The 17,469-nt window shown below is 43.2% G+C and overlaps 1 protein-coding gene across 1 annotated transcript in view; it reads right to left on the bottom strand.

Moving 5' to 3' along the window:
• Positions 1-16,628, bottom strand: part of STMND1 (stathmin domain containing 1) — a 21,230-nt gene extending 4,602 nt beyond the window's left edge. Inside the window, exons 1-3 of the mRNA XM_010848797.1 lie at positions 16,483-16,628; positions 8,310-8,475; positions 4,745-4,896 (exon numbers count right to left, since the gene is read on the bottom strand). Of these exons, the coding sequence (XP_010847099.1) occupies positions 4,745-4,896; positions 8,310-8,475; positions 16,483-16,563 (399 nt within the window). The 5' untranslated portion in view covers positions 16,564-16,628. The remainder of the gene's footprint in view (positions 1-4,744; positions 4,897-8,309; positions 8,476-16,482) is intronic.
• Positions 16,629-17,469: the final 841 nt, after the last annotated feature.

Genomic DNA, 17,469 nt, shown 5'->3' with positions numbered 1-17,469 from the left:
AGAAGTTGTTAGTTCAACTGTTTTCTTTACGAGCAGCAGCAGGGGATTGCACGCCCAAAGACGCTGTAATAAGTTGAGGGGTCTTGTTTCTAGCCAACCTACCTTGTATACATTACTTCTGGTACCCTCAGCATGTTTCTAGTTAACTATTGACCAACAAATAAACTTACTTTGGCTATACTCTCTTAATGAGAGTCTTGTGCTTAGAGTAAGGCAGATTCTCAGAAGAGATCTGTCATTCCTGCTCATTGTTAAAACCTCCAAGACAGTCATTCTGAGCGTGAACTGCCATTATTTTGTCTTTATCTGGTCAACTTCCTCCCCCTTAAAAAAAACTCCCCATGTGGTTCAACAATGTTAGAAACTCTGATATATTGTCAACAAATTCCCTAACAGTATTGAAAGTTATCAAGGACAGGAGTTGGCTTGAATGGGAATCATCTTGGATCAGAGATAGGAGGACTCAACAGAGGATTGAGAGTCTTGTGCAGGGAAACCCAGGATGGGAGAAATGAGTTTGGGATAAAAGTATCTTAAGTGGATAATGGGTTTCCCTGGTAGCTCAGTGGTAGAGAATCTGCCTGACAATTCAGGAGACTTGGGTTTGATCCCCTGGGTCAGGAAGATCCCCTGGAGAAGGAAATGGCAACTCACTTCAGAATACTTGCCTGGGAATTTCCATGGACAGAGGAGCCTGGTGGGGTTCCTCTGGGGTTGCAAAGAATCAGACATCACTTAGAGACTCAGTTCAGTCAGTTCAGTCGTATCTGATTCTTTGCAACCCCATGAACTGCAGCACTCCAGGCTTCCCTGTCCATCACCAACTCCTGGAGTGTTCTCAAACTCATGTCCATTGAGTTGGTGATGCCATCCAACCATCTCATCCTCTGTTGTCCCCTTCTCCTCCTGCCTTCAATCTTTCCCAGCATCAGGGTCTTTTCCAGTGAGTCAGTTCTCATCAGATGGCCAAAGTATTGGAGTTTCAGCTTCAGCATCAGTCCTTCTAATGCATATTCAGTACTGACTTCTTTTAGGATTGACTGGTTGACTTAGTGACTAAACAACAACAAGTGGATAATACCTATGTGGATAAATGAGAGCTGATCCCATCTCTTTAGAGATCTGTACCAAGCCATACACTTATTTACATGTGTACATAAAACCAATTTACATTTATAATACAGTCACTGGAGTCTTATGAGAATGTTTTAAAATGTACTGGACGATTCACTTGGTCTGATAATTTAGCTTCTTAACATTGTATTTCTTACATATCATTATAATTCTGAGTGAACGTAACACCTATTAGTATGAATATGCTTTCAGGCGGGTTATCCAGGAATGGACATAGTACTGGCTAAAAAGCAGATGATGAAAAAAATTGAGAAAAAAGACGACAGGGGGTACTTCCCTGGTGGTCCAGCGGTTAAGACTCTGCACTTCCAATACAGGGGGCAGGAGCTCCATCCCTGGTTGGGGAACTAAGATCCCATGTGCCATATGGAGCAGCCAAACCAACAAACAAAAAGACAATGGGGACCCCTGGACAAAGACACAGCTGTGGACTTCTAGAAAGAGACTAGGTCATAGGGGAGTCCCCTTTTCAGCATCCTTTATTCTATTTCACTCTAAAGGATGACAGAATTAAAGATAACAACCTAGCTAAGACGGGGACAGATCTACGTCATAAATTCCCTTATATTTAAGTAACTATTGGTCTACTTAAGAAGTCTTATTTTTAAGTATTCTCACATTTACTGTTCTGATTTTTTTTTCTCATAATATTTCATTTAAAGCTTTTTTTTAAAGCCCCCAGTGAAGAATGGTGTTTACATGTCTGAATCCAACCTATTGTAGTACCTACTGACACTAACATTGCTTTCTTTTTGGACTATCTCCCTTTTGTTTCCTTTGGCTCTTTGTTTCTTAGTTAAAAGTATTAACTGTCTCATGATATTTTCATTCTTAATACGGTTCCCCTTTCAGTCCTTCGATATTCATTCTCATCTTTTTGCACTGGCCTTATAACTTTCCCCCAGATATTCAAGATCTCTGGTGTCTAACATACACGTTCTCAGCTACACGTGAATTGAAAGAGACTTCACCCGTGACCCTGAGCAATTCTATCTCTTCATTTCCGTACGCTTCCTAGGAACCATCTTAGTCCTCTAGTGAACAGATGCTCTATTTTCTGGAATATTTTAGGACTTTCTTTCAGGGTGAATGGGGGAATTGTAGTTTCGAAAGCTTTAACCCTTCCCAGCTTGATCATGAATGTGAGGGCTTGGTGTACATTTTTATTGACACTTCAGGGCAGTACTTCTCAGCCTGGGCTGCTCAGGAGGACCCTGGGAGCTTTCAAAAGCACCACATTCTGGGGCCCAGCCTTTGCCACTGGCCCCAGGAGTTCTGAAAGCTTCCTGGGTGATGCGAATGTTCAGGTTAAGGACTGTGCTAGGTAATAAGATGCATTACTGTTCTGGCCTGTTGCAAATCTGGCTTTTGTTGGACATCTTGGCCCAATTCCAAACCAAAAAAATAACACACAAACTGTTATTCTTGCCTACCTCTGGAGTCCTGTCACATTTAAATCCTTCTGAGAACACTCCGACTATGCTCCACCACCATTCCATGTCTGCATAATACGAATACAAACGCAGCCTTCATCTTTGGCGCTCTTAATGATGTTATTGAAAGCCAAGCCTGTAGTTTTCATTTTTTGATAGATACATTTCTTTCATGATGTAGCTTATATTAATTAACCTTGCTGATGCCCTAGTGAGGTCTGAGTCTGAATTCATTCATCTCTGGCATTGGAATCACTGAAAAATATTTTAATGCTACTCCCACTGGTGTGAGCATCAAGGGACAGTAGCATTTCTCTTCAGAAGGCATTGCTTAGTTACTGAATGTCCACACAATCTATCTTCCTCCAGATGGCTCTCCTGTCTTTTTTTTTTTTTGATCCACTTTTTATTTTCTGATTCCCGAGATTCATCTACAAGAAAAAAATCTCTCCTAGCCTTTTTCATATTAAAGACACATCATTTTTTAGTACTTTGAAGTAAGATGCTGCTGCTGCTGCTGCTACGTTGCTTCAGTCATGTCTGACTCTGTGCGACCCCATAGACGGCTGCCCACCAGGTTCCCCCGTCCCTGGGATTCTCCAAGGACACTGGAGGGGGTTGCCATTTCCTTCTCCAAAGGAAAGTAGGATAAGGTACTCCAAAATGCCCTGTATCCTGATAGCTGGCCTTATACAAATGTAAATTGTCATTGTGTTGGCATCAGTTTTTCCATCATATGGTCCATTTTTATCTTCCCTCACTTCCTCTTATTATTGGCAGCTTGATAATATCATTCATAAGGCTTAACAATCTCCTTCCTTTCGCTGAATACTTTCTGTAGCACCTATTTTTGCCTTCTTCAAAAGAAAATACCATGTTGGCTTTTATTCATGAGTTCTCAGCAAGTCCCACACACAGAGAAGGAAATTACCTTTATTGAAACACTAAGTGACTTAGTCTAGGTGGAGAACTTGACTTCAATAATGAATCTTTTTATCCCCTATTGATTGTTTTCCCTACAACACAGGAGACTGGCCACCACTGAGGCGGCTTTGATATAATTTCAGGCCTTAATTTCCATCATTTCAGTTTCATTCTTTTCTTCCCTATTCATTTTCCCTTAGGCCCCTTTTCTGTGTTATTTCTTCTTTTTATCTTCTTTTTTCCTCTGTCTATGCTTTAGGATTACAGGTACTGCCGGGAGCAGTGGCTTAAAAAGAAACCCAAACAAACAAGAGAACTAAGCAAAACAACACCAAGCCTGCTATCCTCACCACAGGTTTACAAAGAACTTATTAAAAAGTGAAGGACTCAAGACTTTGACCACAATCAGTTAAAATCAGGCTAAAACGAACTGCTCACACTACAGAAAAACAATGATTGATTAAGATGAATTGACAAAGAAAAATAGGGTATAACAATTTTTATCATTTCATTTCCTCATGATTGACTTCTAGGTGTATATATAAGTGATAAGCATATCTGCTTTAGCTTTGGTATTTAGGCCTATTTTCTTATTGGATAAGCCAGCATTTAGTTCTATAGTCACATACCTAATACAGAGGTAATGTTTAATAAAAATTGCTGAAAGAAGGAAGGCATTTTATTCAGTGGGTCTTAGGTTTCAAGTTTGGTAAAACCCAAGATATGTTTATTGGATTCATTAATCATTAATGATCAGGCAATTTCTGAATCCATAGAGAAGGATGGTGTGTGGAGGGGTGAGGGAGTTAATGGGAGGAAAAAACTGGCTTAGATAAATGCCATAGTATAATCTGTATTGTGACACTAAGATGCATATTGCTGGAAAAAATAACTCATGATCAGTCATATCCTGTTGCTATCTTTAACTATGTAGGGCATGCTGAGTCACTCAGTCATGTCCAGCTCTTTGCGACCCCATGGACTGTAGCCCACCAGATTCCTCTGTCCTTGGAATTTTCCCAGCAAGAATACTAGAAAGTGAAAGTGAAGTTGCTCAGTCGTGTCTGACTCTTTGCAACCCCAGGGACACGAGACTACTAGAGTGGATTATTATTTTCCAGGGGATCTTCCTGACCCAGGGATCGAACCTGAGTCTCTTGAGTCTCCTGCACTGGCAGGCAGATTCTTCAGCACCAAGCCACCTGGAAAGCTCATTTTTCCTATAAGTTAGTGTTAATTACAAAATTACTTGCCATGACATCGTATGATTCTCCATTTCTAAATACTTTGCTGTGGCTCTGTATTATTCCTTGAACAATTAACTCCTCCAGAATGTCTGATGACTTTTGTCGCTCTCGATTCTCTAAGGGTTGGGGTTTATGGATTAATCCATTGATCACTAGGTCTTCCAAAAGGAAAGAAAGAGACAGTGAAATTTAAGCACAATGATTTTATCAATCAAATGCTAATTACATGTCTTATAAATCATGCTAAATAATTAATTCTTAGTCTCAACACTTGTACCCAAATATGTTTCTATTACAAATCTTTATAATCCTTTGAAGTTCAAATCCTTAATGTTCTTACAGAGGATACACATCAACATAATATAATGTTTACTTAGCAGGTTGGAATATTAACATTACAAAAAAGTCTTTCATGTGCTGCTATATACTACACTTTTGTTGTAACAACACATGTACACTTGGGTACGATTACATGGGTTCTGTGCAATAATTATGAAGCTAAACCACAGGCAAAAACGAGATAGTCTTTCAGTGACTCTCATGAGTTGCAGTTTGGTTTCTATGCTTTGTATACAAAAGATAAACAGCGTGATGTTGCCAAGAGACTTCTAGTTCTGCAACCCTGAGTTTACAATTACGCCATCTGCTAAATCTACATAAGTAAAAGCATGCCTTTTTGAAAAGAGTCTTTGAACCAAATCAGGATTGGAGTCAAGTGGTAGCCAAGTTTTTATCAGTGATTCTAAAAATGGCACAGAAACAGTTTCTAGGGGAGCACTAATGAGAGGGACCGCCCCATTACACATCACCCAATTATATAAGGAAGCAAGGAAGCATCCCATTTTCACAACCTCATAAAATAAAGGTGCCAGGAGGGGTCCTTGGAAATGAGCTCTCAGGACTTCCCTGGTGGCCCAGGGGTTAAGACTCCATGCTCCCAGTGCAGGGGGCACGGGTTCGATTCCTGGTCAGGATACTGTATGCTGCACAGCACAGGCAAAATAAATTAAATAAATAGTCTCTAGTCAATGGCACCCCACTCCAGTACTCTTGCCTGGAAAATCCCATGGACGGAGGAGCCTGGGAGGCTGCAGTCCATGGGGTTGCTAAGAGTTGGACCCGACTGAGCGACTTCACTTTCACTTTTCACTTTCATGCATTGGAGAAGGAAATGGCAACCCACTCCAGTGTTCTTGCCTGGAGAATCCCAGGGACGCGGGAGCCTGGTGGGCTGCCGTCTATGGGGTCGCACAGAGTTGGACACGACTGAAGTTGACTTAGCAGCAGCAGCAGCAGCCACTGACACTTAAAAAAAAATGAAAGAAGTGAGCTCTCTTGTGTTTTAAGAAGCTCTTTCCATCCAGTGGATGAAGTCTTTTCATAAAAATTTCTAACATCACGGTTTAACGAAGACAGTTTTCATGAATTTGTAATGGGAAGATAGGAAAAACCCCCAGATGTACACACACACAAACCAGATGTCCCTCACTTAAGAATATTAACCTTCTTGAAATTTTTAACAAATATACTCTGTAGCTGTGAAGAGCAGGGATGCAGAGAGGAGACAGAGAGGAAACTGCATACACACTAAGTTGCTGCAGTCGTGTCTGACTCTGCGACCCCATGGACTGTAGCCCCCAGGCTCCTCTGTCCATGGGATTTCCCAGGCAAGGAAACAGGAGTGGATCGCCACTTCCTTCTCCAGGAGAATCTTCCCACCCCAGGGATCAAACTCACGTCTTCAGTGTCTCCTGCCTTGGCAGGTGGATTCTTTATCACTGCGCCACCTGGGAAGTCCCAGAGGAAACTGGGGTGAGAACAAATAGAAGGCTCAGGGCACTGGTTCTTATTCATCCTGTGGGAAGCCCTTCCCTGAAAACAAATTAGTACTGCATTCTGAAAACACCTGCTCTTGTGCCTCAGCCCCTCCCCCGCTGGTCTCTCTCCTGCTTCCCTGGGGCCTCCCTCCCCACACTGCTCTCAACAGTGTATACAGATGGCAGGACTGCCTGTCCAGAGGCACCCAGGTCCCCATCCTCCTGACGATCTGTAGTATGTTAACACGATAGCGAGCATTCGTATTGCAGTCTAGGAGGGATTCTCATCAACAGAATTATCAGAGAGAAAAAATACATGTGCTGGCCCAACACTGAGGGTGAGGGGGGGCATCTCTTCCCTGCTCCCCCTACCCCTCCCTCATCCTTAGAGGTCATGCTACACCCTGTCAGAAGCACAAGACGAGGAGCAATGTGAAACTTGTGATGGACTTAGCGAATATTAGGCTTAATGAAATATCAGACACAGAAAGACACAGACTATACAATACCACTTATACGTGGAATCTAAAAAATAACAAACAAATGTATATGCAAAACAGAAGCAGACTCACAGATATAGAAGACACACTAGTGGTTACCAAAGGCGAGAAGGAAAAGAGTAGGCGCAAGATAGAGGTAGGTGATGAAGAGATAGTCTACTATGCATAAAGTAGATAAGCAACTAAGATGTATTTCATAGCCCAGGGAATTATAGCCATTATCTTGTAATAAGTTTTAATGGCATATATAATCTGTAAAAATACTGAATCCCTATGCTGTACTCCTAAGACTAATACCGTATTGTAAATCAACTATGCTTCAGTTTAAAAGATAAATAAAATGGGCATTAAAGAAAGGAGGTTTGTCATAACCCAAGTTGCCACAAAAGTCCAAGTAAAAGAATGTCACTTACTATCCAATCTATTTTCCAACTCTAACTGGTTCCTAGGGAAGAAACTACGGGAATGAGGAATGAAATGAAAGCTTTCCCCTTCAAATAAAAGAGAGTACTCTTCCTTGGACTTCTGATAAGTTCAATTTGTTTTAAAGGCTGAAGAAATATAAATAAATCTCTTAACACCAGAAGGTAGCTCAAGTAAAGTGAAAACACACCATTAAAAAAAAAAAAAAAGGCCCACTAACAGTTTCTAAAGAACACACTAGGTCAAAATTATGTCTTTGATGTTTCGGAAGATACTTTTACTATATATCTGCTGATAGCTTTGAATGGGGAGAGACAGGAGAAATAGTTTGATGTAGGTTTTACAAATTTTTTAAATGTAGAACTTTGCCTTGGAAAGATGTTAGTATGGTGGGAGTTTTGAGGAATTTAACTAAAGCCTGCTGCTGCTGCTGCTAAATCGCTTCAGTCGTGTCCGACTCTGTGCAACCCCATAGACGGCAGCCCACCAGGGATCGCACCCAGGCCCCTTGCACTGGGAGTTGAGAGTCTTAGCCACTGGACCACCAGGCAAGTCCTAAGGCTTTTAGTTTTAAGTAAAAAAGAAAGTTTTAATTATGTCATCAACAAAATTTTTAGTATCTTATTAACTCATGATGTGAGTAAGTAATGGTTAGTATTACTCACATAATGAAGGCCTAAGGCTAACTCCTAATGTCTTGGTGATGGGACCTTATCACTTGAAGCACTATCTGGAACACAAGAAGCAGTGATGCGAGTCCCCAAACACACATTATAAAATGTATTCAGAGAAACAGTGTGTTACAGAGATCAACACGCACGGGGATGTTACCTGAATTTAGTCTTCCGTTTCTTTCACTAGGAGATGGGAAACTTTCTGGAATAGTTCCAGGTAAGCTTCCCAAGTGGGCCTGCTTGTCCAGGTCTCCAGGGCTGCCCATTGCATCCTCAGGCAGTGAAGTTTCGATCTGGGGTCTATGAGCCACGCCGACATCAGCCTGTGAAAAGGGAATAGCTTTGTGAGAGTCAAGACTTCTTAGAAAATGGCTTCTTTTTTAAAAGTTTTTGGAAGTACAGTTGATAAAACGTATTTTTATTTATTTATTTGTTTGCACCTGGTTTTAGGTGCGGTGCGTGGGATCTTAAATCTTCATTGTGGCATGCAGGATCTTTAGTTGCGGCAGTTGAAGTCTTAGCTGTGGCATGTGGGATCTAGTGCCCTGACCAGGGATTGAACCCAGGCCCTCTGTATTCAGAGCGTGGAGTTTTAGCCACTGCACCAAGAGAAGTCCCAGAAAATGGTTTCTTGGAAAATGAAAATGTTGCAGGGTCTGCTTTATGAATACTTAGTCAATTGGTTATCTGTGGGAGGCTGAATAGTACCCAGCAACCTGTCGATGTGACCTGTTAAGGCAAAAGAGACTTCTCGGGTGTGACTAAATTAAGGACTTTATGATAGCAGGAGTATCCTGGTTATCCAGGGAGCTCTGAAAGTAATCACAGGTGTCCTTAGAAGAGGGAGGCAGAAGAAGATATGACTACAGAGAGGGAGATGGTGATGTGACGTCAGAAGCAGGACACAGTTCAAGATGCTGCAGTGCCAGCAGCCAAGAAATGCAGCTCTAGACGCTGGGAAAATCAAAGAAAATGTCAGTGAGAAGATGCTTGAGTTGGGTCTTTATGAAGGAGCTTCCACTTGTTGTTTAGTCCGAATCCTTTGCAACCCGATGGACTGTAGCCTGCCAGGCTCCTCTGCTCATGGGATTTCCCAGGCAAGAATACTGGAGTGGGTTGCCACTTCCTTCTCCAGGGGATTTTCCTAACCCAGGGATCGAACCCAGGTCTCCTACATTGCAGGCAGACTCTTTACCACTGAGCCACCAGAGAAACCCAAAGTCCCAGGATGGAAAGGGAAAGGTCATTCTAGACACAGGAAAAGTACACAGGATGGTGGGGTGTGAGACAACACGGGGTGCTCAGAAACTTGAGTTATTCCAGTTAAGCAGAAATAGACTGATGTAGAAAGTGGTAGCTGCTCAGGTGGGAAAGTCTTTTGTGACAAGTAGACACGTGCCATTTTGTTTTGAAGGCAACAAGAATCCTTTGTAGGCTTTTTCTACATAAAATAAAGTGATCAGGTGTGATTTTTAGAAAAATCACTCTTGGGTTAGCACCCACGGCAGGAGTAGAGGGAAGGAAGGGACAAAACGGGGTGACCAGTATGAGGACTGCAACTGTCCAGGTGAGATGGGATTTAAACAGGAACTGGGACCCTGGCCCTGGAAGTGGGGGAAAGAGTGGGCCCCAAAATATTAGAAAGGAGGGATAACAGACCTTCTCAGAGCTTTAGTTTAAAGGAGGGAGGCCCCTTCTGGCTCTAAATTATGACTCTAGGGACCAAGCAGAAAACATTCCCTCTAGGAAAAGAAGAAGCCAGGACATCAGCATAAAACTCTTGATTGCTGTTGTTTAGTCCCTCAGTCACGTTGGATTCTTTGTGAACCCATGGACTGCAGCACGCCAGGCTACCCTGTCCTTCACTATCTTCTGGAGTTTGCTCAAATTCATGTCCATCAAGTCAATGATGTCATCCAATCATCTCCTCCTCTGTTTCCCTCTTCTCCTCATGCCCTCAATCTTTCCCAGCATCAGGATCTTTTCCAGTGAGTTGGCTCTTGGTACTTTCACAATAAAAACAAAAAACAAATCAAAAAAACAATTTAAAATAGTTGAGTCCATCTGACCACTTTCTGGAAGCATTCCAAAGCTCCCTCAGAGGTTAAGGAGGAACCACCATTGTTAGGTTGAGGGCCCCTGTCATCCTCAGGTTCTCGTAATTCTATTAGCCATTCTTGTATGTTCTGTTAGTAGGGAGACTCGCATTGCTTATCATCCTGTTTACAGAACACAATCACTCCAGCTAAACCAATATCAGTTCATTATGTTGAGACCTAATTAGTTCTGTGGTTCAGAACTACATGAGAAAATATGATAAACCAACCAACTGAACAAACAAAGAAGTAAGCAAACAAAAACTCAACGGTCCTGAAATACGACTCAGCGCAAAGATAGAGGGTGAGAACAACTACAGGCTTTTCTCTTTGTCTCTTCATCTCTTTCTTCTCAGACTTAGTTATTGTGCATACAGTCCCTGAATAGTAAGCGGACCCAGGAAAATAGTCTTTACATGTAACATTTTCCATGCTATGTTATTATATAATAACAGTCATATTTTATCAGAGAGGGCCTCCTTTTCCTTTGTTATATGAAATATATATACATAGCTATAGGTATACATATCTCATATTATATTTATATTTCAGGTAACAGGAAAAGGAGACCCTGTCTGATGTTTATCTTTAAGGGGCTCACAGTTCACATTGAAGGTAAAGATTATATCCACCATTCTTGCTCCTCTTGCCAAATGAGCTATTAAAACCCAATCTATGAAGTGATAGTAAAACAGATATTTTTTACAAGTTCCTTTTGTTTCACAGATTCATCGGTTTTTGAACCTAGCAAAGCATGGAGTTATGCATGGGGACTAATTTTGCCATTTAAGATTTCCCAGGGGAGATCCTGAAATGGGGAACTGATTTAACAGCAACAACAACAAAACAAACAAAATGCCCACATTGGAACTGAGAGCAAGTTTGAATGTTTTTAGTCGAACATGTGGATTTTCACAAAGATATCTGTCAACTACAGGTCAGAGTAGATTTAAATTCCACACAACCTCCCAATTGTTTAATCAAAGCAGCTCATCCAGGCCTGAGCAAGAATCTTTCCCATTTATGCTTATTTAAATACAGTCTGCCTTCAAGCTCTGTCAGTGACCAAAACTCAAATTGTAGCCAATGAAACACAATCTTCCAGCATAAAAGAACATATACCAACAGCCTTCAGTTTCTAGAGCAGAAATTTAAGGTTTTTCTCTTTTGCAAACTAACGATGTCTTTCAAATATCTTATCTATGTGCAACACATTCTGGAAGTTTTAACACCCAATTTCATAATCTAGACTTGAGAAAAGATGTAGTCCAAAGACGAGAGATATTTACAAATTAATTAGATCTATGCCTCATGGGGATATGGTGTAGACAGTTTTCCTGGTCTGTCTATGCATGCAGAGTTTATATTTTTACACCAATGAGAAGTCCAACTGTGATGGTATGGGGGTGGGGAGGTGGGTAGAAGGTTTTATTTTGTCCTTGAGATGAAGTTGTAGCAGAAGTACAGAATCAACGTTTTCATATTTTGTATCAATTTTATTTTATGCTTCACTGTCTTGGGATAAAAATCTACCAATGTTAGACAGAAGTGAAAAGCTGTGAATTCCAAAGTAACAGCTATGCATGGGCATTATCAGCATCCCAAGAAAGGTATTATTTTTAACTATAGAAGGTATTTTGTTTGTTGGTTGGTTGGTCTGATGGCATTATATGTTGTGTTCTAATGCTTTGTGGAAACAAATCTGATGAACAGTTTGGAAGAAGAGTCATTTGTCACAGTTCCCTGGAGCTGAAACCTTCCTAAATCAAATTATTGGCAGATAACTGATAAATGTATTTGTCTATAAATATATAGGAAGAATTTTTCTCATTAAAATTTGATTCTCTGTAGTTTACTTCAAATAAACATAATAATAAATAGCAACCCTCCAAAAACATTATCCTGAATATTCATTGGAAGGACTGATGCTGAAGCTGAAGCTCCATTACTCTGGCCACCTGATGTGAAGAATTGACTCATTGGAAAATACTCTGATGCTGGGCAAGATTGAAGGCAGGAGGAGAAGGGGATGACAGAGGATGAGATGTTTGGATGGCGTCACCGACTTGATGGACATGAGTTTGAGCAAGCTCTGGGAGTTGGTGATGGACAGGGAAGCCTGGCGTGCTGCAGTCCATGGGGTCATGGGGTCGCAAAGTCAGACGCGGCTGAGCAACTGAACTGAACTGAATCAAAAACAACTAGAAATATAACTTTTTTAAAAAAATGCACTTTAAAAAGTTAACTCCGTTTACTGATGACAAACAATTTTCCTGTCAAAGTTTAGGGGGAAACTGCAAAGGATACTCAGAAATCATCTATTCCAATCTAGTCTCTCTCCTTTTATATAAGGCAAGAAACTTTGAGTTGATCACATGGAAGAAGAGCATTTCTTCTAAGAACAGTTCCCCATGCTTTCTTTATTATGTATTATTTTATTACCATGTCTTCTTGCCACTAAAGGTACAGTGAACAGAAAGTCAGCAGGCAGATCTCAAGAAGTTCGATTCAGAATATTTTAAAGTCAAGCTGCTAAGAAACATAAATATTTCAGGCAAGCAAACGTGTTCATCTCATTTAAAAGACACTGTGTAACTAGGGAACTCTCAAGCCCTGTGCATTTATGAAGGTAAAAAAAGTACTGTTCTGATAGCCAGAGAGTATTTAGTTAATAATTATATTTTTTCCCAGATTGGATTTCCAAAGTCAAATGTTGGGAGTAGGGAAAGAGAGTCAAGTCCGAGTCTATTTTCAGGTCATTTTAATATCGAATTTCCTCCTTGCTGACTGTCATTAGTTCAGTTATGCTCCTAGGAGACAAGAAGAGGTGAAGAAATCTGAGGCGCTCATGTCAGCATCAGCTTTACATGCAGTCACCCCAAAACATTCATTAATGTCTGCTTTGCATCAGACACTGTAGTGAGCACTGGAGACTAAGAGACAAAAAACAGTTCTTTTCTTCAGTAATAGCTTAGGATGGGAGGCTAGCATGGAAATAAATAAGCACAATAAATGTTTTGAAATATGATGGGAGAAGGTATGAGTTTCACTCTGCCAGCATGGGGGGAGGGGGAGAGTTATGGAGAAGAGTGGTCTTGAGTCATCTTGAAACCTGGGGGTATATCTCTCTGTGGTCCAGGAAGATGTAGAGGCAGAGCTGAAGGAAAGAGGCTGTGGGGGCACAGGCACAGAGGTAGGAACAAAATGGGGTTGGGGAACCCGTGGTGAGGTTTGATTAGAACAGGCGAGCAGGGAGAGATGACACTGGGGCATTTGACTAGCATCAGCTTGAGGGTGGCTGGTAAGGTGTGCTAAGAACTTTGCGTTTTTTCTCACATAAATAATTGTGATAATAGCGATTACAGTAACTATCATTATTAGTGAGTGTAATAACCAATAATTGTAATAACAGTGATTGCAATGACTAATATTAAGTGCTTATCCTGTGCCAAGCTTTGGTATGAGCACTTAATGTGAACTGAATTCATTTATTCCTCCCAGCAACTCTACAAAATAACTATCATTACTTTCATTTTACAGAGAAGGAAGCCAGGGCACAGAGAGGTCAAATAACTGGACCCAAGTCACACAGCTGACAAGTGGTGAATCCAGAAATCAAACCTAGGTAGTCACACTCTTGACCATCGGTGGATATGCCTACCTAGTGGGTCAGTGACTTTTTTCCAGCAGAGAATGGACATAATCAGATTTTATTTTAGAATGATCCCTTCCACGTGGAGGTCACGTGGAAGATTGGAGCCGCAGGGCAGGTGGAAGCTGGTTGTGAAGGAAGCACCCAGGGAGACTAGTTTGGAGTGTTGTACAAAAATCCAAGCAAGGGGCAATGACTGTCTTACCCAGGAAAGGTCAGGAAGAAACCCAGAACTCCTCCCAGCCTTGGGAATGCTTGGTCCAAAGGGACCCAGTGTACTTGACACTTGGAGACGATTGCTTTTCAGCACTCCTCCTCTATAAAAATATATATATATATATTTTTCAGTAATAACCATGAGATGGGACAAATGATAATGGCCATAAAACAAACACAAATAGTGAAAATTTTCTTCTACTGAAGTCTTCTATGTAATCATGCCAGTAAAAATAAATTTTAAAAGATTTTTGTACCAAAAAAGGGAAAAACAGAATGGATTAGTACTTTAAAGTCACATTAATATATTTTGGGGAAAAAGATAAAAATAAAGTATTCTTAATGTTATTCCCCAACAGTGATGAATAACAAAGATGATCAAATTGCTCCCAAGAAGCCCATAAATCTATGAGGGCGAAAGAGCTTTAAACAAACATCTACGACAGGATAAGGGAACGTCACAGTGTTTGGGCAGTGGAGCTCGGGTTCAGTGTGGAGGGACAGGTAGGAGTCCATCAGGAGGACCAGGAATGGGGCCCAGGGAAGATATTCCAGGAAGTGGGAATGGCATGGGGAAAAGGCACGGAGTGTGATGAAGCCTGGAAGAACGGGGCACTGCAGCTTCTGGGTTTGGCAGACGAATGCAAGGGACTGGTGAGGAGAGGATGACATCAGAGAGACTGATGAGACCAAATGTAAACTTTTACACAACAAAGGCAACTTCTTCTCAGGAAGACAGGTGGCAGTGTGGAAGACGGACTGGTTAGGGTGGTGATGAGAGAGGCAGAAAGGCCCAGTGTAAGAGGAAATGGTTTCCTGAAAGCAGACAGTGGCAGTTGGGATGGAAAGCAGAGAACAGTGCTGAAATAGGTGTGCATCTGGGCACAGGAGTCCCCCGTGGACCATGCTTGAGTCCCAGCCTCTAAAGTCCAGTTTGTTTCTGATGTATTTACACACGGTAGCTGTTGTAACTGATACTGAAGAATGACTTACCCACTGCCTGCTGAGAGAGTGTTTGCTCTTTAAACTGTATTTCCAAACATGCCCTTAAGGAATGTGTGTGTGTTAGCCACTCAGTCGTGTCAAACTCTTTGTGACCCCATGGACTGTAGCCCACCTGTCCATGGGATTCTCCAAGCAAGAATACTGGAGTGGATTGCCATTTCCTTCTCCAGAGGATCTTCCAGACCCAGGGATTGAACCCTGGGCTTCTGCAATGCAGGCAGCCTCTTTACCGACTGAGCCATCAGGGAATATAGGAAGGGCGACATTATATCTTGATTTGCGGCAGACAGTATGGGCTTAAATTGGATTGTCTGGGCAAATTTATTAATAGGGTTGCCTAGACTTCCCTGAGGAGAAGGCAATGGCAGCCCACTCCAGTACTCTTGCCCGGAAAATCCCGTGGATGGAGGAGCCTGGTAGGCTGCAGTCCATGGGGTTGCGAAGAGTCGGACAGGACTGAGCGACTTCACTTTCACTTTTCACTTTCATGCATTGGAGAAGGAAATGGCAACCCACTCCAGTGTTCTTGCCTGGAGAATCCCAGGGACGGGGGAGCCTGGTGGGCTGCCGTCTCTGGGGTCGCACAGAGTCGGACACGACTGAAGCGACTTAGCAGCAGCAGCAGCAGCAATATGATCTTGGGATAATCCCTCCAGAAGGGGCCTTGGTGGGTTCCTAGTTCTCTTTGTGGAAGTCTCGCGATGGTAGTGATGATGTCAAGAATCATGGACCTCATTTTTGCCTCCACCAGCCCATTCCTCCATGCCCTCGGGGGGTAAAATGCCCCATCGTGTCTCTGGAAGAATTACGGGAGTGTGGGTGGAGTCCTAAAATGAGACTCCTGACAATTCTGTACTGTCTCCGGCTGTCCCCCCAAAACAAGCTGTACAGCCTCTGGCAAGTGGTCCACCTCCCTGGGCCTCGGGATCCTCTTGTGAGAAGCAAGAGAGCTCAGCCAGACGGCTACGGAGGTCTCCTCCGGGTCTTACTCCCATAAGGGAAGCTGATAATATAGGGCGGCTCCCAGGAAGTCTCATCTTCCCTGGAGCATCACCACAAGCCCAGTACCATGCAGAACGCGCCGTCGTCCCCGTTAGTCCCGCCTCTGGTCCGGGGGTGTGACCACCTTTGTGGGTTCTTGAAACCTGAAAGCTAGGCCTGGAGCAACAGGAGTCCTGGTTGAGAAGGCAATTAAATCCCCGCTGAAGCAAGCCGCTCCCTCCCGGTCCGCCCAGTGCTCAACCACCAGGTGGGCTCTGATAGCCCGCAGGGCCCTCTCCAGCCGCCTCCAGGCGTGGGACTCGCTAGACCTCCCAAGCAAGAGGCTGTACAGTTTGTCTGTTTTGTGTGTGTGCTTTTACCTTGAATCCCTCTTCCCAGCCCTTCCTGGGCGCGGGCACGCGTCTCCTTTCTTCACCCGGTTGGGAAGGTCCGCAGCCCATTGTGCGCGGTGCGCGCGATTCCTGCGGCCTCGCTGCCCGTGCGCGCGGCGCCCCCCGCGCGCCCAGCGCCCAGACCCCGCGCCTCCGCTGTCCCCAGCCTCGGGCGCTTCAGGGCTCGGCAGGAGGCGCTCGACGCCAGGAAACTGTTGCCACAATAAACCACATCACGCGGACCTGGGACCTGCGGGGCGATGGGACCTTTGTAACCGGAAACTGCAAGATCGGAGGCATTTAAGGCACACCTGGGAAGCCCTCTCTCCAGAGAGGAGTGAGGGAGAGCTCCCGCTGCCCCGCCAAGTGCGTTTTAAAAGTATCCTAGGCGCTGGCATCCTTCGAGGACGTCTTATTTTTTCCAAGGCACCTTGGGACACGCCCCTACCCCTGCTGCCGGAGCCGGGGGCTCAAGCTGTTGGTTTTGGGGTTACAGACCGCGAGGAGAGGGTAGGAGGCGGCTGCAGGAAGGCGGCGTAGGAGTGCAGTCCGCCGAAGCCCTGGAGGACAGGTGGGAGGTGGAGGCGGCCTGGATGGCCCAGAGCAGTGTCGCGCGGGGCGACCTCGGAGAGGACGGTGACGCAAACCGAAACCCACACAGTGAAGAAAACCAGACTTTTAGGATCACAAACAGCTCAGCAGCCGCGAAATGGGTCATGCAAATCTTTTTTATGGAAGAGGCATTTTTATGAACTGTTGCCTTGTAAGGAAAGAGAGTGGATGAATGTACCTATTTCTCTCAAAGAATGAACATGGTGTCATCCCAAAACGGCAGACTAGGCGGACTGCCCAAATGAGCAACAAGTTCTTTCCTGAATTTTTTTTTTTCTTTTTATCCTATTTCCAATTAATTTTAATTTTCTAGAATAAATTTTGAAAAGCTAAATTAAATAAATTTTGAAAAGCTGAAAGAGA

This window comes from Bison bison, unplaced genomic scaffold (assembly GCF_000754665.1).
Source record: "Bison bison bison isolate TAMUID 2011002044 unplaced genomic scaffold, Bison_UMD1.0 scf7180017864274, whole genome shotgun sequence".
Lineage (NCBI taxonomy): Eukaryota > Metazoa > Chordata > Mammalia > Artiodactyla > Bovidae > Bison > Bison bison.
Note: the sequence above shows the minus strand (reverse complement) of the source record. Positions and strands in the feature narration are given on the sequence as shown.